This window comes from Amphiura filiformis, chromosome 3, assembly GCF_039555335.1.
Source record: "Amphiura filiformis chromosome 3, Afil_fr2py, whole genome shotgun sequence".
Taxonomy (NCBI): Eukaryota; Metazoa; Echinodermata; class Ophiuroidea; order Amphilepidida; family Amphiuridae; genus Amphiura; species Amphiura filiformis.
Window position 1 is genome coordinate 31,578,538 of NC_092630.1, and position 22,883 is coordinate 31,601,420.

The window sequence follows — 22,883 nt, forward strand, 5'->3', positions numbered from 1 at the left end:
AAACAGTTTAATAGATTAGATTAGGAAATTTACAACCACTTGTTTTATGTATACTTAGGGAATCATGTTTCACCTTTGTTCATCACCGTTTAACAACGATGTGTATGCGTCATGTGCATGGTTTACTTTGCTAGGGCAGGTAATAAAAGAAAGATTGAGCGGAATAACCACCCAGATGTGCTGGACGTTTAGCCACTACCTCCAATGTTTACACACTACTGCCAAAAATACTGAATTCAACATGTAAGGATGTATACGCACACACGTTCCAGCCATGACAAATTATATGTGCTCACACGTAACGCCTATGTGCGCTGTGTTCATGTATACACTACTAATGTCAAAAAGTATGGATTCATCCCAGATTAACAATGGTTGCCTTCTGCACAAATGGGTAGGATGCATCGTTGAACTACTGTTTAATGTGTCGATGTTTTAGGCTACTGGCAAAATGGTTCACTTTTGGTGACAAATTAAATTCTTAAAGTAAATTTTTTAATATTTCCATGATCCAAGTATGTGATGATTGATCACAAGATGACGCTCATATATGCTTGACGCACAGCACAGACCAAGGAAGTATTAAATATTTACTTTACAATCACAAATATTCATCAATTTATTATATTCACACCTCTTGAAAATAAAACTCAGTGTAAAAACATGTCATTTATGTTGTTGATTGTAATAACCAAGATTTTCTTCATTTTTTGGATCATAATCATGAATACTCTTATTTTGAGGTATTTACATGTAGGCATGTGTTGAATAACATAAGATTTGCTAACCATAGAAGATCACAAATTTTGATTAATGAAATTCAAAAATTGCTGGAATCAGGAAATAAAAATGTTCATATATACTTTTTTAGGACAAAAGCATAATATAACTTGGATGCAGTAACAAATGTTGTACATCAAGAATACATTATCATATGAGCAGATTTACACACAAAAATGTTTTGACAATGTTCTACCCAATTTTACACAAGGATTTACTCCATTTACTACATGTATTTTGCTAGAGCTCCATATCTGGATGTCTGATATATTTCCTGACTTTATCCTTCCCAATGATGTGACTTTTGAGGAGACAAATTTCAAAATCAAATAATTTGTCGAATGTGTGAACTTAAAACATACCTGTTGTTGGTAGGACTGTAGTTTGTATTTCTGAAATAAATGATACATATACACAGTAGTTAGTATTTGATTGCAAGCAACACTTTGTTAAATTAAACAACTATTCAAATTCATAAAATTAAAATGTATTTCATGTTTTTAGCATGATTTCAACTTGTATCAAAATGATTGGTACTCATCAGTTTTCATTGATATAAATGGATGAGTCTGACAAAATAAGATCCAAACTAATTTGTATATTAATTGTATAACAAGTCATAAACTATTAGGCCTATATTCTGGACATTATGAGAGCATCCAATGTTGCATTTGGAAGAGGCGGACTTTTCAATAAACATCAAAATTGATGGGTACCAATCATTTTGATACATCCTGTAAGTGTTACAATAACATTGTAATAATCTGACAAACAAGCTGTTTTGCTCAAGGGTCATAGTGTTTTTCAAAAGTTCTTCTAAACTCCATGTGTTGTAAATGTTTTTTATATATCAAATATCATATATATATATATATCATATTTTAAATATCAAAAGCCAGCTCAGTCCATCTCTAAATAACAGATTGCTGCTAATTTATCCCAATTATAATAATTTCAAAAATATTTGTGATAATAACTTCAAATATCTCACACTAAATGTTTAGCTGGTTACATATTCGAATGCTAAATAAGGCACAATCCAACAAAATCTACAATCAATTTCAATAAAACAAATAGATAGGTATGCAATATAATCTGATCTAATTAGTCTAATATTTATAAGTATGAAATTGATATACCAGTGAAAACATCAGGACATTAGAAATCAGTCACCTTGCAACTATAAATTGACCATTTCGGTAAACCCCATAAGCCTCTGCGAGTACACCTGAGATGTCGTCATTTAACGTCAGTATGCATCAAGCCGATGTGCACATCTTTAGCGAACATCGTTATTACGCATTGCAAGTTGGCGTGACATCAAATGATGTGACGTCAAGTGTACTCGCAAAGACTTAGGGGATTTACCGAAAAGGTCAGTGCTAGGAAGTTTTTCTACCATTTTCTATACCTTTTGACAGTTTGCAGGGGCGTAACCAGACCTGACCTTCCGGGGGGCAAGATTGAAATATTTCCCAATTCTTGACCAAAAGTCGCGAGCGGCGTGCCGCAAAGCGTTAAACGGGTGGGGTCCAGGGGCCCGCCTTAGGAGCCCTGGTGGGGTCCAGGGGCAAAGCCCTGGGGGTCAAGGGGCAGAGCCCCTGAAGCTCCTGGTTTTTGGCATATTAGAAGCTAAAAATCAGTGTTTCAGAGTACAAATTTCAAATTCCCTCTTTCTTCCCTTTTCTCTTCTCCTTCCCTTTTCTCTTCTCCCTTCCCTTTTTTCCCTCTTTTTCTTTTCTTCTTCCCTTTCTCTTCTTCCTCTTTTCTCTTCTCCTTCCCTTTTTTCTTCCCTCTTTTCTCTCCTTCCCCTTCCCAATTTTTTGGTCTTCTTCCCAGTTTTTTTGTGTCCGGGGGGGGGGGCAGCTTGCCCCCCCGGCCACCCCACTGGTTACGCCACTGACAGTTTGAAAGTTTAAACTTTTAATTTCAATTTTAGTTATCAATATCATTGGATAAGCATTAAAATTATTGAATGAGCATTGAAAACATAAAAGTTTTTAATGCTCATCCAATGATATTGATTACAACAAATATGAACAAATATTAGAAGATTGCATCAGATATGAAAATAAGTGTGGTAACCCAAATTCACATTTCAATTTAGATGGAAAACCCTCATTAGAATAACATATAGCCTAAGCTGTGCAACACAGACGGGCCATTTCCATTTCCTGCGAAAAAAACAAGTTTACTATATTACAGAAAACTGAGCATATATATTCCCAAAGCTGGGTCCCTGGTGCTGGACCTATGGGATTGTGATTGTTGTATAGTATATTGGGATTGTGCAAAATGTGTTCATGCAATTTCTATTTCACCATTCAATAGCATAGCGATGCACCACCATCCACCAGGAATATAAATACCAAAACCAAATGCAATCAATGTTGAAATAACATCCATCCTGTAACTGCAAATAGGCGAATAAAAAACCCAAAGCAAGCAAAGTATAAGCAGTGGTAGACAAGCAAAAAACAAAAAAGCTTCGAGAAGTTGGAAAAAGGGTAGGTCACCATTACTCCTGCAGGTTGCTTTAATAGCCAGGGAATCCTACCATGCATTCCACCTGTTTGTCCACATGCTGTCCCCTATATACACCTGCGGGTCTAATCATACACCTATACTTACTATTTTGAAGCAGTTGAGAAATTTGGACAAATTCAAAGACTGATTCTGAGTTTTTCCTCACAATATCCCAGTCTATATCTACTGAAGACATCAATGCAGAGTCTCTCCTACTCCTGCCTGGTGATGGGCTCATAGATATACAGGTATCGTCAGGATAATTGGAGCATACAAATGGCCAAGCATCTCCTGATGCAGTAAGATAGTCATCACTGCATGAATCGCGGACAGCCTCACAGAACGACCTACATGGGTCACGTAAGGCAGTACCAGTGGAAGGACAGCCAGGAAAGAATTGTGTGCAAAAGAAAAGATTGGAATCTGCATGACAGGATTGGATGCTGCGTAGCATCCTAAATTCTTGCACTGCAGCACCTTGGTCTCTACCACTGGGGAAAACACTTTGAGTGTATGGTAACTCATCAGTACATGGACGATAGAAAATTGCCTCGCTGTTTTCACACTCAGCTGCAAAAAAAGATTATTGATTAACATACATTTTCGTAAAAACAACTATATTAGTGAAACATAAATATATTGACTTCATTTGTGATGTATTATTGAACAAACAATATGAGCCATTATTTTATACCAAATAATCTGACAATTGTCAATCATAACTGGCAATATCAATTTATATGAGTTGTAAATTTTGTAATCCAAAAAATTAAATAATAATTTTTGCAATCCAAACTGCTATTCCAGTTTAAAGTACATAGCACCTATACTGTTAATGATTGGATGCAGCGTGTTCATTATCTGATAAAAAAGAACCATGATTAATCCAGGGAGTTGGATGTATGTGGACTTCATAGAAAAGTAAACTGGTCTCAAAATGAAACTTATAATTTTTCACAAGGTCATATCTTAAAATCCTGTCCATAAAAATGAACAAAAATTGCACACAGTATTACTTCAATACTCTACTCTAAACACTGGTCAGTAACCAAACAGTTGTCCAACAGACACAACAGCAAAATGCACTGACATGGAACAGTTTCCTGGACCACATTCACTGCCTAATAATTGGCACCAACACAAGAAATCTGTGAGTAGATGGAATTATGTTGAAGAAAATGTGTGAAAAGCAGAAGCAGCCCTGTTCAACACTATTCCACTTACTCACCTGTGTACGGATCTGTACGCATTCTCACAGATTTCTTTTGCTGGGTTCCAATTATTCGCCTGTGAATGTGGTCCCGGAAGCTGTTCCGTGTCAGTGCATTTTACTGTTGTCAGTTGGACAGCTGCTTGGTTACTGACATGTGTTTAAAGTAGAGTATTGAAGTAATCCTGTGTGCAATTTTTGTTCATTTTTATGAACAGGATTTTAAGATATGACCTTGTGAAAAATTATAAGTTTCTTTTTGAGGCCAATTTATCTAAGCAATAAAATACATACCATCTGGTTGAATACATAGTGGATCATCGCTAAATGTTGGTAACAGGGAACAGTTAACATACTGCCCAAAACTGCCACAATCACCCAGTACAGCCTCACAATAATGTCGACATGGCAACCGTCTGCTATCTCTTTCACAGTCTTGATATATCAGTGAACATAGTAGCTGTGTGGAATCTGGGTTACACTCTAGGTCTTGGAAAAGAGAGCTATATACATTTATTCCTTGTAGATGTGAATCCCCAAAGAAATTAGGGAACATCCCAAAACCGCTTGATGAAAATGGAACACATGGTGTAATTTCAATTTCGTCACATGTATCTACAGTGAATTGGAATAAAAGAAAATAACATGGTTAAAAACAATGCAATGGATTTCAACTGGATTGTACCGCTTTTAACAGCTAAACAACCTGTCTAAACTACAGCCATATTAGATCATAATCATTGTTTCTGCAGTAGTATTGTATTGTGCACTGTGTATTACTTAATTGTGATGAATGTGTTCATATGCCACCAATTTATTTCAGTTGGCAAGTTCATTATCATCAAAAACCTTAAATGATATTCACCCCACTCCGATATTATAAACAAATAGAAGACTAAAACAACAACACAATATACCAGACATAATGTAAACATAAAGAAAAACAAATACCAATTACAATGAAGTTTGGTACAGACCTGGACAATCCTGTTCATCACTTCCATCAAAGCAGTCAACTTCCCCATCGCATGAATAATCCAGAGGAATACATCCACCACTAGCACAGCGGAACATCTCAGCTGAACAAGAAGCTATCCAGCAAAACATACAAAACTCTTCAGAATCCATCTTTATGTCAGATGGTTATAGATGTAGCAACACCAATTGAGATAAGATGGAGAAGGCAGAGGAATGCAAAGAAGCAACAGTATCAGATGAATGCAAAGAAGCATCAGCATCAGATGAATGCAAAGAAGCAGCAGCATCAAATGAGACACACAGAATAGCTCAGAATAAATAGGAGATTGCCACAAAAGTTGTATAGGATAGAATAAAAATTCCTTTAAAAGGAATAGGGCGGGCAAATGAAAAATTGTCAAGAAAAATTAAAGAATGAGTAACCCTTCACAATCAAAAACAGGAAAATATGACACAACATCGATTTCCAATGGGGGAATAACACAAAACGTATAAACAAAGTTAACAGAGTTTTTAACTTTATACGTTTATGTTATTCCCCCATTGGATATTGTTTCATATTTTCCCTGATTTTAATCTTATCCATTGCTAGTGTGACACTGTTGTATAGATATCATGAATATGCAAAGAGCTGGAATGAAATGAGCATGGCATGCCCACTTGATGCAGGGAGACATGTAAAATCACCAGGAACAAGAACAATAAGCAGGATGTCAGCATAGAAGATGGTAAAGACTGATAGCCAAAAATTACCAATTCCAAAACCCACAAAAGCTAAAACATGCAAATAAATATGACAATGGAATAAGAACAGACTGCAAGACAACAAGAACTGACAAAATCAAACTGAACAATAATACAAGAGGTACATTGGGACAATAATGTATCACTGCGTACCAGACTAATTCAACACTTGACACCATATTACACCAAACAATGACAATGGAATAAGAACAATAGACTGCAAGACAACAAGAACTGACAAAATCAAACTGAACAATAATGCAAGAGGTACATTGGGACAATAATGTATCACTGCGTACCAGACTGATTCAACACTTGACACCATATTACACCAAACAATGACAATGGAATAAGAACAATAGACTGCAAGACAACAAGAACTGACAAAATCAAACTGAACAATAATGCAAGAGGTACATTGGGACAATAATGTATCACTGCATACCAGACTGATTCAACACTTGACACCATATTACACCAAACAATGACAATGGAATAAGAACAATAGACTGCAAGACAACAAGAACTGACAAAATCAAACTGAACAATAATACAAGGGGTACATTGGGACAATAATGTATCACTGCATACGAGACTAATTCAACAATTGACACCATGTTACACCAAACAATGACAATGGAATAAGAACAATAGACTGCAAGACAACAAGAACTGACAAAATCAAACTGAACAATAATACAAGAGGTACATTGGGACAATAATGAATCACTGCGTACCAGACTAATTCAACAATTGACACCATGTTCCACCAAACAATGACAATGGAATAAGAACAATAGACTGCAAGACAACAAGAACTGACAAAATCAAACTGAACAATAATACAAGGGGTACATTGGGACAATAATGTATCACTGCGTACCAGACTAAATCAACAATTGACACCATGTTCCACCAAACAATGACAATGGAATAAGAACAATAGACTGCAAGACAACAAGAACTGACAAAATCAAACTGAACAATAATACAAGGGGTACATTGGGACAATAATGTATCACTGCGTACCAGACTAAATCAACAATTGACACCATGTTCCACCAAACAATGACAATGGAATAAGAACAATAGACTGCAAGACAACAAGAACTGACAAAATCAAACTGAACAATAATACAAGAGGTACATTGGGACAATAATGTATCACTGCATACGAGACTAATTCAACAATTGACACCATGTTCCACCAAACAATGACAATGGAATAACAACAATAGACTGCAAGACAACAAGAACTGACAAAATCAAACTGAACAATTAATACAAGAGGTACATTGGGACAATAATTGGGACAACAAAAAAAGACAGATAAAATCAACATTTCAAGCAGATTTGCTGCTCTTCTCTGGGACAAACAAGAAAATACTGTATATCAAACAACAAAAATAGTATTTATACTTGGAAAGGCAATTAAATGAGCACAGTGTGAAATAGCTGTATGGATAACATTCACAAACCACACACAAGAGTATAATTATAGCATACTGATCAGGAATGTGCACAGTTAATGAATTCATGTATGTTACATAAAGCCACACACAATGCTTTGCATTTTACAGTTTAAGTATAAAAAGAAACTTGATGACATTTGCATTAGAGATTCCCCTCTTCAGCATATATGGTCAATTCCAGCCAAAGGTGGACAAAATTCTCTCTGGGGCCATTTAAAAATGTTTTCCTTTTCAATTCTAGACTTATCAAATGAGACGATCATATCTAGTGAATCATCAGGTGGAAGTGCCATCGGATTGAAAAATAACTTTTCTTGCTAGACCAAATAAAGTGTTAAATGCGCATATGCATGTTACCCACAATTCAAGCCTTTTTCACCTGTTGTACGCCATAAAATTTCACTTTCTTTAATATCTTTCAATTTTTTATGTGTGACTCATATACACTAGAAATCGGTGAAGACTTTGAACGTAAAATAGAATTTTATTACATATATCTACAAAGAAATAATTTGGTTATTACAAATTTTAAGAAAGAACCAGGTGTACAGTTAAGATTGTGTCAATTCTTGAACTCTTTCCAAAGTGGCTGTCATTTAACATTACTGTATTATTTGAAAGATTAGAATAAATGCTTCATAGAAATATAAAGTTAGATTTTGTATCTCGTCATGAGGATGAGGATCTCGGATGGATTCGTAGGGTAACAGCGTCTGAAAAATAGCAATTCCTATTAATTTTTTTAATAAAAATAAAAATTGCTTTTCCGTATGTCAATAATTCAGGCTGCAATGGCACTAAAATGAATTTTAATCAAAATACAAACTACATGGAATATTTAGAATTGATCATTATGGCATTTTGGGTATAAAAATGTTGAGAATAATGAAGTTGCCAAATTCAAATACACAGAGCAAACAGTTTTATATTATTATTTTAAGTAAAATCATTCCATATTTTCATGCAGCAATATTCTATTAACTCGTGTTTGACAGTTCCTATGAACTAAAACACTATCAATACATTGTTAACTATAATTTAAGTAGGGATTCGTGGGTAACCAAAATGTTCGTGGGTAACACATATTTGAAGGTATGTATTGGTAAGTGGCAAAATAGAAAATATTACAGAAGGTTGGAAACCATCATGCGGTTATTCCTCCATTGTGTTTCAATGATTCCCGTTACTCTAACCAATTGCATTTACCCAAAAAATGGTAATTTAGGATAATCAATCAAAACTTCATGATACAGCTTCAGTATACCTTCAAGAGGACGCTATTAAACAGGACTGTTTTGGAACCTATTTCGCATGTTTTCAAAATGTAAAGATGCATAAGAAACATATAATTTACGAGTAAATCCTTGGATTCGTGGGTAACGCCGAATTCGTGTGTAAAGCTATAAGTACTATAGTACCGTTTGGGGTTTGCGTTTCTTAGGTGCATAAAATGTAAGTACTGTAAAAATTATAGCATACCCATGGCTTGAATATGTGCTGATTTAAACTTAAAATAAACAATCTCCTTGTTTTTCAAGGTTAGCATCTATTCGGGATTCGTGGGTATCAAAAGTTTAAACCGTCAGAGATTCTTTTTTAAAGCGGTGAACATATTTTTACGATTTACAATTTTAAGCGCTTGTCAAACTAAATTCAGTGTCCAAAATCATTAAATGTTAATTTAAGTTATGGCAATTATATTTGCTGGACTCGTGGGTAACAGTTGATACGTGGGTAACGTCAAATTTGATTTTATGGAATTTCATGGGTAAAATGTATTTGCATAAAATAATCACTTGGACCTCAGAATTATAGAACGAAACTTCGTTTCATGATATAGTCATTTATGGCATATTCACTTAACATTTTTCAGAACGATCATTTTATTTTTGATACGCGGGTAACAAAATTATTAGCCAAATTGACTTAATGGCCTCTAGAGTCCACAAACTTTGTTGGAATTCAATCGTTTTACATATGATGCGAGATCATGCAAACGTCTTTCTAACGGTAATAATTTCATTTTGATTGAAGGACATTCAATGACATATGTGACCGTACACCACGAATGAGCCGTAAATGTCCTCAATTGTATTCTGAGTTACAGTGTAAAATGGGCATGAAGGTCATATTCATAGGTATTTCAATTTGGTGCTACGTGTATCTCATTAAATGAGGTACACGTAGCACCAAATTGAGGTACCTATGAATACGACCTTCATGCCCATTTTACACTGTAACTCAGAATACAATTGAGGACATTTACTGCTCATTCGTGGTGTACGGTCACATATATGGTGCTTTATCTTTGAATTCGTGGGTAACGCCAATTCATTTAAGCCATCATAACTTGTCCCCTGGTATGACTTGCTAGTAAAGGTCTATATACTCAAAGAGAGCACATTGGACGTGACATGATAAGCTCCATCAATAACGTGATTTCCTTTATTAATGACATTTTAAAGTGGAAAGTTAACATAGAGAGAATTTTGTCCCGCTTTTGCTGGAATTGACCATATACTTATTAGCGATGAAAAGTATGTTTTAAACAGCAAATATAATACAAATTATTTTTAGCCATTGTTGTCCAATTTTGGCCATCTTGAAAGTAACACTGCCACCCTCCCCCCCCCCCCCCCCCCCACATTCCTAAATAATTGTTGAGAATTGCAATTAGATACGCATCCAACATTTTTGTATTTATTTTGTTTTCCTTTTTCAAATTGACAGAATAACAATTGTCACTGTATGAGGCCAAACTAGTATGGTTTATACCACGGTACTCAAATCCAAAAATCAAATGTTGCTCAAAGCCATGATTATGGGGAAGGATTAAAATTGGCTCCTTGGTTCCAAACATCAATTATAAATTTGAAAGCAGATTTATATGCAAGATGGACTCATGCTTGATTGATAATAGCATTTACAGCAGTGATTAAACTACTGTAAATTGTTTCATCAATTATTAAAAATTGCTCAAAACATTCCTTGTAAGCAATCAATTACATGCACCCTGCATTACTACAAGTAAAAGTCAGACAATAAACATTGGATACATAAACCTAACATATATAATCAAAAACTAATTGGTAAAAAATAGATATTGATCATAAATTAATAACACATAGATTAGAATATTAAATATTCTATGCCTGTTCTCTCTAACCATACATGAATTCAGCCTATATGCCGGTACAGCATTCAGACCTGGCGATATTTGCTCATCTTATAAGTTTATTTTGTATACTTGCGCTATTTTTGAGTTTGGAAACGCACCCCTTACTTATCGTTGCCCATAGGCCACATGGCCACATTCTGCGGTAGGGTTTTGCTATAATCATGATAATTGACCATAGTTTTTACTCACCTGTACAGTTCATTTCATCTGCTAAATTGCCACAATCATCCCTACCATCACACACCCATGCCTCTGGTATACACGTCTCTTCCCCGCAATCAAACATATTAGCTGGACATGGTGCTGCTGTAGTTACTGGGTCACCTAGAAACAAACAAAAACAAAGGAGGTCAAGTAATAAGACATAACATTTCATTTAAAATGAAAACTGCCCATAAAATCTGATCTTCAAAGCTAATATTGGGACAAGATTCACCCTTATTCTATTAGGATGAATCAGATTCATCTTAATTCCATCCTAATATTTATCTTAAATGACTCTATCAACCTCCCTGTACTGAGTGGCTGCTTTGCAAGCACTGTGAAACCATGGCCACCTTGCCTCAAATTCCATTGGGTTAAATTTTGGTATTTATATAGCGCTGTAATTTCGCTGCCATGATGAATCATCACAATCAGATTGCATCAACTAGGCATTGTGCAGCCAGAATAGCAAACCTATCCACACTTAGATTGTAACATCCACCATTTATCTGTGCAGCTCCCCAAATTCCATTGGGTGAAGGAAGTTTTTGTTAACCAAACAACTAATCACCGATTTTTTTTAAAGGAAGTTTTTGATAACCAACCAGCTAATCACTGATTTTGAAAGCAGAAGGAAACTGGAGATCCCGGAGAAAACCTGTGGCAGTGAGCATGGATAGGGATAAACCTTGTGCGCATAGTCCTTGGGCACAGCTACGGCTTGAACCCGTGATTCAACGGCAACATGGTCACATAGTACATAGAGGCTGATACACAGCAATGGCATGCCCTCTAAGAGAAATATATGTGAATCTGTTCTTAGACTTCTGTAATCCACTGGAGGCACAATACAATCATATCAAGATTATGTGATATATGATTGATTTTATTGTTATTTTTATAATTTAGCATCTGCCAAAAATACATGAATCTTTAAATGACACTGACGGGTGAATAAGTAGTTACTACTCCCCATTCCAAAAAAATACAGAATTAATTTGTTTGGATTAGAAAAATATTATCTGGTTTTGCCAAATGAAACATAGCTTAATCCTAATCCTTTAGGTAGTCCTAACTGGCAATAAAAGTCAAATTTTAGTCAATTGTTGGAAATAAGGGCCAAAAACATGCATTTTTAGGGTGTTTTTCGACCTTTTTCATATTCTGTGACAATCAGGTCCAAAGACTTGAACAAAGACTAATTTCAAGTTATGCATTCTAATTTTTTGAAAACACATTTTCCAATTTTTTTCATAACCAATTAGCAAAAATAACATAATAATATTAAAATTAAGAGCTAAATCTTAGCCTATACTCAAGATTTTGAATGCAGACTTGTGCCAAGTCTTACAGTTTTGTCACTGCAATTGTAAGAAAACATGCAAAATTGCATGTTTTTGGATCCTTTTACCTCAAATGGAAAAAATATTAAAATTTGACTTTAATTGCCAGTTAGGACTAACTAAAGGATTAGGATTTAGCTATGTTTCATTTGGCAGAAATTGATAATATTTGTTTAATCCAAAAAAATTAGTTCTGTATTTTTCTGGAAAGGAGAGCAAGACACGGTTCACCTGTGTTCACAAGTACAAGAGATCTCTAATTGGTCTTGTAAAAATCATCACATAACAAAGGTATATTGAATGATTTTTAAAATGAATCTTTTATTTGTCTTCTTCTTTTTGTTGTAAATTAGAGCTCTCTTGTTTTAATTCAATATTTCTGCAATCAGCTTGTACGGAACTGAAATAAAACTCAGTTAATGCTCAGTTAGATACAGGAGGGGATTACTTTAATACAGAGTGCTTTACCAAGCATGCGACACTCCGAAGGACAGAAAATGTGACTCTCGTGCTGGTCTCCTGCACAACCAGTTAATTATGTGGTCCTGGCGGTTATGAACGACGAGTGTCAGGACCACATAATTAGCTGGTTGTGTGAGAGACTAGCACGAGAGTCACATTTTCTGTCCTCACATCGGTATAGGCCGTTTGCATGTTAATTGTACTGAGTGTCTTATCTCATAGTATAAGATCTTTGGCTTTACTCAAGTATTTTGAAAGACAGAAGTGTAAAATAAACCTGAAAATATAAAAGTGAAAAAGTGAAAAAAGGCAAGAAATTAATTTATCCATTCATATAAGTGGTACTGCAGGTTAAGAACCTTGAGATAAAATTGAACATCATTGTTATATACACCTGTGTCATATACAGAAAATGTAAATCAGAAGAAATTTTTACATGGTTATAATTAATAAAGAGGCATAGGAAATGCTAGAGCTAGTTTTAAGATGCTGTCATATTCCAAGTAAGAATAATGTGATACTTATATGTAAGCAGAGCTAGCTTTAAGATGCTGTCACATTCCAAGTAAGAATAATGTGCTACTTATATGTAAGCAGAGCTAGCTTTAAGATGCTGGCATATTCCAAGTAAGAATAATGTGCTACTTATATGTAAGCAGAGCTAGCTTTAAGATGCTGGCACATTCCAAGTAAGAATAATGTGCTACTGCTTATGTAAGCAGAGCTAGCTTTAAGATGCTGGCATATTCCAAGTAAGGCTAATGTGCTACTTATAATTATGTGTAAGCAGAACTAGCTTTAAGATGCTGGCATATTCCAAGTAAGACTAAAGTGCTACTTATATGGTAAGTATATAGCTAGCTTTAAGATGCTGTCATATTGCAAATACGACTAATATGCTATTTATACATATAAGCATAGCTACAGCTTTAAGACATATTCCAAAATAAGACTAATATGATATTTATGCATATAAGCACAGCTAGCTTTAAGATGCAGGCATTATCCAAGTAAGACTGACTTACATTGTTCTTCATCAGAATTATCTCTACAATCATTCATTCCATTACAGACCATATCAGGTGATATACATAGAAGATTTCTACATTTGAAGTCACCTTCATTAGGGCATGGACCTAAATAAAATGATTCATTAAGATTAAGTTATGTATGGAGGACACATTTGTGGAAAGCCATAGATGTTGATTCATATACAAGATTATAAGATCATAAGGTAGAATTTTACTCAAAATCAGTAGTGCCATAGTATTTAATCCTAGTGCTTATCACTGCAGCTTAGTGCATACAAGAGTAACTGGCTGGAATTTGATGGAAAGGATAACATGGATCATGATGTGTCCCACTGTAGCATGCATAGAGGAAGTGAACTGATGGGATATCCACTATAGCAGCAGTGGTTTGAGATGTGCATGACATTATAGAGGTGCTATAGATTCATTTGAGAAACTACTTACCACAATGGTATAAATATATGTGACCTGTCACGGCGAATGAGCCGTAAATTCCTCCCCCGGTCAAAACTGTTTTATTTCGTGTTTAGAAAATATACATCATAAGCTTTAAAATGGTATATTATTTTATTTGACTTCAAACGATATCCAGTAGCGGGGTTATGGTCTGTTGAACTTTGCTCCTTCAACAAAATGGTTGCTTTTTTCGTTTCTACGTGTGTCTCTTTTTCCACATTGCTGGCAATAAATATCAAACAGTCATAACTGGCGGTCATATCAAATCATCCCCAAGTCAACGAGGTTCAAGAAAGTTCTCTGGTTGTTAATTGTTGGTTATACATACTTATACAAAATACAATGCCTGGTAACCCACCACTTGAACAGGATTTAGCCAAAGCAAACAAAGACCAGAGCTATTAAAAATTCTATTGCCATCTAAGGTAGAAGCTTATTTTCCTCTTCAACAATAAGATTATTGGTTGGTGTTTGACTATCAAAATGAGATAGATGTCGCGCCAGCTAGAGATGCAGATGAATACGACCTGCATGCACATTTTACACTGTAACTCAGAATACAATTTAGGGAATTAACGGCTCATTTGTGCTGTACGGTCACATATAAGAAATAAAACTCAAGCAGACCCCAAAGATTATACAACAGATGAACCTCAAAATGCCTTTGTCAGAGTTACTTTGCGTGTGTACAGATATACCATTTTTGATCATGTGTCTAAATATGCTAGTTCTTTGAGCCAATGTGCCCAATTTAATACTACATGCACTGGAGAATGCACTGACAACACTGTCTCAAGGAAACCAAATGGGCTATGCAACACCTGTGTGTTACTACAATGCCCTTCAGAAGATCTGCCAAAGCTACAACTACTGTACTGTTCCTACATTGCCCTTACGAAGGTCTGACACCCAGATCTGTCAAAGCTAGAAATACTGTTTGACTTCATAATGCTGAAAAATTGTGAGTTAAAAAAAGAAGTATTTACAACATGTTAAAATGAATGTGCAAGTGCTATGTCAATTGGTGTTACTTCTACAAGGTGAATGCTATCCAGGTGACTAAAAGACTATGCAGGGATGCACTTAATACTATTTGCTACAATGTCCTTAAGAACATCTGGCAAAGCTACAACTACTTTACTGTTGCTATACTGCCCTTCTGAAGGCCTGACAAAGCTTCAGCTACTGTACTGTTGCTTCAATGCCCTTACGAAGATATTGCTACAATGTCCACATGAAGATCTGACAATACTACATCTGCTGTACTTCAATGCAACTACCATACAATTGCTACAATGCTCTTAAAAAGATCTGACAATGCTACAACTACCATACAATTGCTACAATGCTCTTAAAAAGATCTGACAATGCTACAACTACCATACAATTGCTACAATGCTCTTAAAAAGATCTGACAATGCTGCAACTACCATGCAATTGCTACAATGCTCTTTAAAAGATCTGACAATGCTGCAACTACCATACAATTGCTACAATATTCTTTAAAAGATCTGACAATGCTGCAACTACCATACAATTGCTACAATATGCTCTTTAAAAGATCTGACAATGCTACAACTACCATACAATTGCTACAATGCCCTTAAAAAGATCTGACAATGCTGCAACTACCATACAATTGCTACAATGCTCTTAAAAAGATCTGACAATGCTACAACTACCATACAATTGCTACAATGCTCTTAAAAGATCTGACAATGCTACAACTACCATACAATTGCTACAATGCTCTTAAAAAGATCTGACAATGCTGCAACTACCATACAATTGCTACAATGCTCTTTAAAAGATCTGACAATGCTGCAACTACCATACAATTGCTACAATATTCTTTAAAAGATCTGACAATGCTGCAACTACCATACAGTTGCTACAATGCCCTTAAAAAGATCTGACAATGCTGCAACTACCATACAATTGCTACAATGCTCTTAAAAAGATCTGACAATGCTACAACTACCATACAATTGCTACAATGCTCTTAAAAAGATCTGACAATGCTACAACTACCATACAATTGCTACAATGCTCTTAAAAAGATCTGACAATGCTGCAACTACCATACAATTGCTACAATGCTCTTAAAAGATCTGACAATGCTGCGACTACCATACAATTGCTACAATGCTCTTAAAAAGATCTGACAATGCTTCAACTACCATGCAATTGCTACAATGCTCTTAAAAAGATCTGACAATGCTACAACTACCATACAATTGCTACAATGCTCTTAAAAAGATCTGACAATGCTAGAACTACCACACAATTGCTACAATGCTCTTAAAAAGATCTGACAATGCTACAACTACCATGCAATTGCTACAATGCTCTTAAAAAGATCTGACAACTGCTGCTACAATTTCCTAATAAGATCTGACAGTGCTGCAACTACTGTACTGTTGCTACAATGCTGCAAAAATGTGGATTAATGAAAGAAATGGCTTCACCATGATCAAATGTGCACATGCTACATCAAAGTGGTATTACTTCTACAAGATGAATGCTATCCAGGTAACGGACTAACAGACCACACACTTACAAGTATTTTCATCACTGCCATCTGAACAGTCAAAATATAAATCACAGAAGAATTCTGAAGGTATACACACTCCATTGTCACATCTCCTTTCTGTATGTCTACCACATGGAGCTATTCAACAAAATAAAATTCCTTGGTGTTTAGTCTTTTCCAAACTTATTGCTTAATAGTGTAAACCTATGTAATAAGGTATACAAAATAATTTGCAATAGTTTGTGGTATACCTCTGTGTAATTTATATTTTAATTTTTCAACTATCTATTATTCTTGAGTCACAAGTTGGGATTGTATACAGCGATTGTACTTCCAGCTTTTTCGTACACCGTCTGGATGACCGTAGAATACTGATTAGTATAGACAGGATTTGCAATTGTTAATTACACAGGCCCCAAATTATTGGCTAAAAATACCAAGACCAGTGAAGAACAATATAATGTGACCAATCACATTGTGATTAAAATGCTATCACAGAGGGATATATCCTAAAATGGGAAATGGAATTAACTTGGTTGTCAGTTGCTTGCTTTTGCAGTAGAAATTATTGACAAATCTGGGCGAGTCAATTTATTGCTGGGTCAGTAGATTTACAATCTCTCTGGCCCAGAGAGCCAGTAAGAAACAGAAACCTAAGTCACTATCTCATGAGTGCTGACTGTTAACACCAGTATGTCAACCATGGTTTAACATATGCTCAAACACAAGTTACTGTTCTCAAAGACAAGAATATGCTAAGTTCTCATCTCTTTACGCAAAAATGATTTTTAAATTGCAGGAACAAAATTGAACAACAATTTTTCTAAAAAACAAGAGAATGTACATTGTACATGTCTATGTCTATCACATCATTAAAAATTTCTTACGTAAAGGGGATGATGTCATCATGGTGACTGGAGGTGCAGTTGGTGCAACTGTTGTCACAGTGACTGGAGGTGTAGATGGTACCACTGTTGATATGTTAGCTGTAATGTTACCTATAGAGAATTCACAATATATATCATTCTTTCACATTTAAATCAATTAACAAATCAATAAATATTCTACGGATTCAAATTGCTGGATCTCATCATAGACCCATGGTTGACGTTACTGCAACAACCGTCATGCATCCCAGATATTTGCAGCATGGTTAATGGTACTGCTACAACCTTCAAGTGTTGGATTACATCATAGATTCCAGATATTTGCAGCATGTTACTGCCACAACCTGCAAGTGTTGGATAACAATTTGTAGTCGTTTACTCTGTCTTGTCAGAACTGATGAGGATACCTGCTGCGGCTGCTGTATTTCAAAAGATCTGTGACTGGCACTGATGACGCTAAGAGTAACATTATCAGCATTAATGTGTAATTAGCATTTTAATTACAAAAGTGTTCAATTTGAACAAAGAGAAAAGTTCTATACAAAAGTAACTTACAATTTATCTCATCAGAATTGTCACCACAATCATCCATCCCATTACATATCTCATCAGGAGGAACACATCTGGTATTGTCACAGCGGAATTCACCTTCATTATCACATGGACCTGCAATAATTAAACGGTGTATTGATGTACTTGTAGATTAGTCATGAAGCATGAAGCATCTTGTCAATTAGAGAGAATATGGTATTATTGGATTTCATATTACTTGGTAAATGTTAGCATGGTTAGTAAAAGAAAGAAATGTCTATATGATATTTTATTAAGTATGCAAGCACTGCATTCAGTGATTTGCTCATCCGGATGATCATAAAAATCATCAAAACTCAGATTTTGGTACCTATGACATTTTAATAGATGTGCTAACATAACCTGCTAGTTATTAAGCCAAAATCCATGCATTTAAGACAAAATAAGACATTTACATGAATCTGTAATTTACATACTGACAATATATAAATTAGCTACATTTATTTGAATGGGGCTTCATCTTCGTCAATACAATTTTAATTTTTTTATACTTGCACTGGGATCACTGAGTGGGACTTTAAGAAGATCTGACAATGCTACAACTATTATTGTACAATAAAATTTTAATTTTTTTATACTTGCGCTGGGATCACTGAGTGAGACTTTAAGAAGATCTGACAATGCTACATATCAACATAAGTATGTACATGTGTGCACATGCTATTATGCTATCCAGGTAACCGACTGACAATTACTTACAATTCATTTCATCACTGCCATCTGGACAGTCAAAAAACCCATCACAGAAGAATCTTGAAGGTATACACACTCCATTGTCACATCTTGCCTGTCTCCCAGGACATGGTGCTAAAAAAGACAAATATGATATTTTACTATAGTTGTATCTTATGTACGAATTGACAAAATATTTGCAAAAATGTTTACAAAAAATATTCACACTTACATTTCGACAACATTTAAAAAATGTTTTTGTAGTGTTTTTTAATATAAAACATTTTAAAAATGTTTTCATAACCTTTATATAATCTGACATTTAAATGTTATCAAAATGTTTTAAATAAAAAACACGTTTACAACATTTTCAGAACATTTTTGTAACTGCTGGGTAGGCATTACTATCATACATCCTTTAATAATATGGCTGAGAGTACTAATTGAGGAGTCAAAACAATTGAAAGTTGACCAATACCATAGTTACAACAATATGCCCAGCCAACTTATGTCTACATGTATGTATGTATGACAACATAATTTAAAAACTTCTTACGTAAAGGTGGAGTTGTCATCATAGTGTCTGGAGGTGTAGATGGTACCACTGTTGTCATGGTAACTGCAGGTGTAGATGGTACCACTGTTGTCATGGTGACTGCAGGTGTAGATGGTTCCACAGTTGATATGGTAGGTGTTGTGATACCTAAAGATTTAGAAAAAATACATTACCGTAATTCTTTCACATACAATTAACACATCAATAGATAATAATACTCTAGCGATTGCAATGCTGGATCTCATCATAGATCTTAGGTATTTGAATTATGGTTGGTGGTACTATCATAAACTTGAAGTACAAGCCAGCTGAGGATTACAATTTGCAGTTATACTTTCTTTCAGCAGCAATGATGACACATTCAACAACTCTTCCTATACTTTTGTACAGGAGCCAACCGTTGTTAATCCGTGATGAACACATACTTTTGCAGTAAGCGTATAGCGTATACGCGAACGCAAGGTTACACGTACGTGTTATGCATGAGCGCGTAAAATTTGTCATGCCTGGAACGTATGCGTAAACATGAAGTCACTTATGTTGGCGGAAGCAGCTAAATATTACCACTTTATTCTTTAGTTTTATTGCTGATATCAACAGAGAAATACCGCGATCTTCTTGTAAGGTTGAGTGGCAATGACAAACAGACATTCGAATGAAAGAATTATGTAAATTAGACATCTTTAGCTTGTTTCGTTGTTGAAAGGGATTCAATCATGTTTCACCGTTGTTCATCACCAATTAACAACTCGCGTCCGGCGCGTCTGTGTGGTTTACCACTCAGACGACACGGACGCATCGTTGTTAATCGGTGATGAACAACGGTGAAACATGATTGAATCCCTAAACCTACAATCTCAGAAAAATAGTCTTAGAACACTTTCATGTAAAGAACAGACAACTACCACCCCTCTCCCCCGTTCAATGTTGGGAAATGCCAACATCTTAAGCAGTTTTCCAATGCGTTCCAACATTGATTGATGGGAAGAGGGGAAGGGTAAATCATTGTTGTAGATGCTATTTTGTTCCCAACCACAATATACATCATATCCATGATCATAACAAATTCTGCACATAATTTCGACAAAGTGTGCCAAGTGTTCCAAGTATTTTTTTCCAAGATTGGAGATCTGCTGATGCTACTACAGTTCTAAAGAGCTGTATATTGGCATGTGGCATTGAAGAATCTAAGAAAGCATCATAATCAGCAAAGTCTGGGTCATTTACTAGTAATAATCATTCCAATTACCGTTTGTTTGATCAAGTGAAGGAAAATTTAACAATTAACTCTCTCCACGTGGGTGTCGACCGCAGACGACAAGTTTTAAAATTTTGTTAAAAATTCAAAAAAATTCAGAATTGTAAATTTTCATGACCATATTTGGAATCAGCATAAAAAATACATTAAAATGAATACAAACAAGCCTAGGATTGGTTCAGTGGTTCTTAAGATAGCTCTTGATATTTTGAGAAAATATATCAAAATTTGGACTTTTTATGTTGAAGCCTCTGGCTAGCACGCAGAGCATTAACTTACAATCTGTTTCATCAGAATTGTCACCACAATCATCCACACCATTACATATCTCATCAGGAGGAACGCATCGGTTATTGTCACAGCGGAATTCACCTTCTGTATCACATGGACCTACAATAATCAAACGGTATCTTATAAATTATTCATGCAGCATAAATCAAATAATGGAAATCAGAATAATGTGCGACTCATTTTCATATGTTGTGCCTACTTACATATCTTTATCAGATCATCAGATGCATTCAGGGATATAGATTTAACACCTGTCAGCATTATTGCTACTTGGCAGGTAACATTTCAAAAGACTGGCAAGTAACAATCATTTTGGATCAGTGTCAAGAATCTAAATGTCCTAGCCACCTATCTCATAGTCAGGCCAGCAAGGTTTTACAATTACTGTCCTGATAAATGACTATCAAAAAAGTGGATGCAACATAATAGCACAATGTCAAATTTTGATATCCAGAATATTTTGTATTTTATTATATTTCAATAATAGAATCAGGCAGTGCATTTCTATAATTGGTACTGAGTGAAGCACACAGTATGGTCACCCTAACCAATATGATTGACACTGCTCTTCTATTATCATATTCAATTATGAAGTGCAAATATTGATCTTCTGCACTTCTGTGTTAGTAATGATCACCAAAACTCGATTTCCCAGCAGCCTGCTGTGCTGCCATCCCTGAAAAGTTGAACAATAAATCTTATTGATGACCAGATCCATTGCCTCGTCCCCAGTCCACCCTGACTGACAATTTTCTTTGTATCAGTCTAATTATCATTTATAGAATGTCAATGATTTGAGGGATCACACAAACTTGCAAGTCATGGTGATCCATTCAGCATACAAGTGCACAGTAAGATAAATTTTCAGGAGATCATGTCATCATACCAAATTGTAAAAATAATGTCTCCTTTGTTACATACTATCCTGGAACCTTATCCAGAAATGCAATTGCCTCAAATAAAAACTACTTCCCTATCTTTAAATGAAAGTGGGATTAGTCAAGACCAAACCATCAATTGTTTAAATAGAATTTACCTGCCCTGTCTTGTCATGATCCCAATTCAGTCCCAGAATATTGTGGCTCTTATGTTTACCTGAAAGGCTCTTTTAATGGTGAAATGTACGACTTTTTAAAATATCTTACAATTTTCACCATTGACTCATATCTAAGACCTGGCAAGTCCAACACATATCAGAAAAACCTAATCACTGAGCATTTTGTTGATGTTGATAGTAGCAGTTTGTATTATGATGACTAGATTTTTCAGTTTAATTAATATTTTTGCCAGAATTTCAAATTGTCACAAATGCACAATGTGTGTGTTACATATATTTTGGTAATCTATAAGTTTAAAGACCTTTCAATTCAAACAATAAACCTGACTCATTTCTACAAAACTGACAGTAACATTACCATGATAGTATTTTGGATTGTGTGGGTTAAATATTAAAATATGTACTATGCATGACAAAAGAGAATGCATATCTCATCATGCTGTACTTACAATTCATTTCATCACTGCCATCTGCACAGTCAAAATAACCATCACAGAAGAATCTTGAAGGTATACACACTCCATTGTCACATCTTGCCTGTCTCCCAGGACATGGTGCTAAAAAGACAAATATGATATCAAATAATATAACAGCAGGTGGTTCAAATATGATATCAAATATGATATCAAATATGATATCAAATATGGTATCAAA

At 35.1% G+C, this 22,883-nt stretch overlaps 1 protein-coding gene across 1 annotated transcript in view; it reads right to left on the bottom strand.

Annotated features, from left to right (window-relative positions):
* Nucleotides 1-1,131: 1,131 nt before the first annotated feature.
* The window catches only part of LOC140147190 (uncharacterized), a 114,581-nt gene continuing 92,829 nt past the window's right edge, over nucleotides 1,132-22,883 (bottom strand). Inside the window, exons 80-92 of the mRNA XM_072168970.1 lie at nucleotides 22,679-22,786; nucleotides 21,161-21,271; nucleotides 19,624-19,770; nucleotides 19,095-19,202; nucleotides 18,360-18,470; nucleotides 17,805-17,915; nucleotides 16,945-17,055; nucleotides 13,923-14,033; nucleotides 11,078-11,212; nucleotides 5,494-5,607; nucleotides 4,811-5,131; nucleotides 3,412-3,876; nucleotides 1,132-1,172 (exon numbers count right to left, since the gene is read on the bottom strand). Of these exons, the coding sequence (XP_072025071.1) occupies nucleotides 1,132-1,172; nucleotides 3,412-3,876; nucleotides 4,811-5,131; nucleotides 5,494-5,607; nucleotides 11,078-11,212; nucleotides 13,923-14,033; nucleotides 16,945-17,055; nucleotides 17,805-17,915; nucleotides 18,360-18,470; nucleotides 19,095-19,202; nucleotides 19,624-19,770; nucleotides 21,161-21,271; nucleotides 22,679-22,786 (1,994 nt within the window). The remainder of the gene's footprint in view (nucleotides 1,173-3,411; nucleotides 3,877-4,810; nucleotides 5,132-5,493; nucleotides 5,608-11,077; nucleotides 11,213-13,922; nucleotides 14,034-16,944; nucleotides 17,056-17,804; nucleotides 17,916-18,359; nucleotides 18,471-19,094; nucleotides 19,203-19,623; nucleotides 19,771-21,160; nucleotides 21,272-22,678; nucleotides 22,787-22,883) is intronic.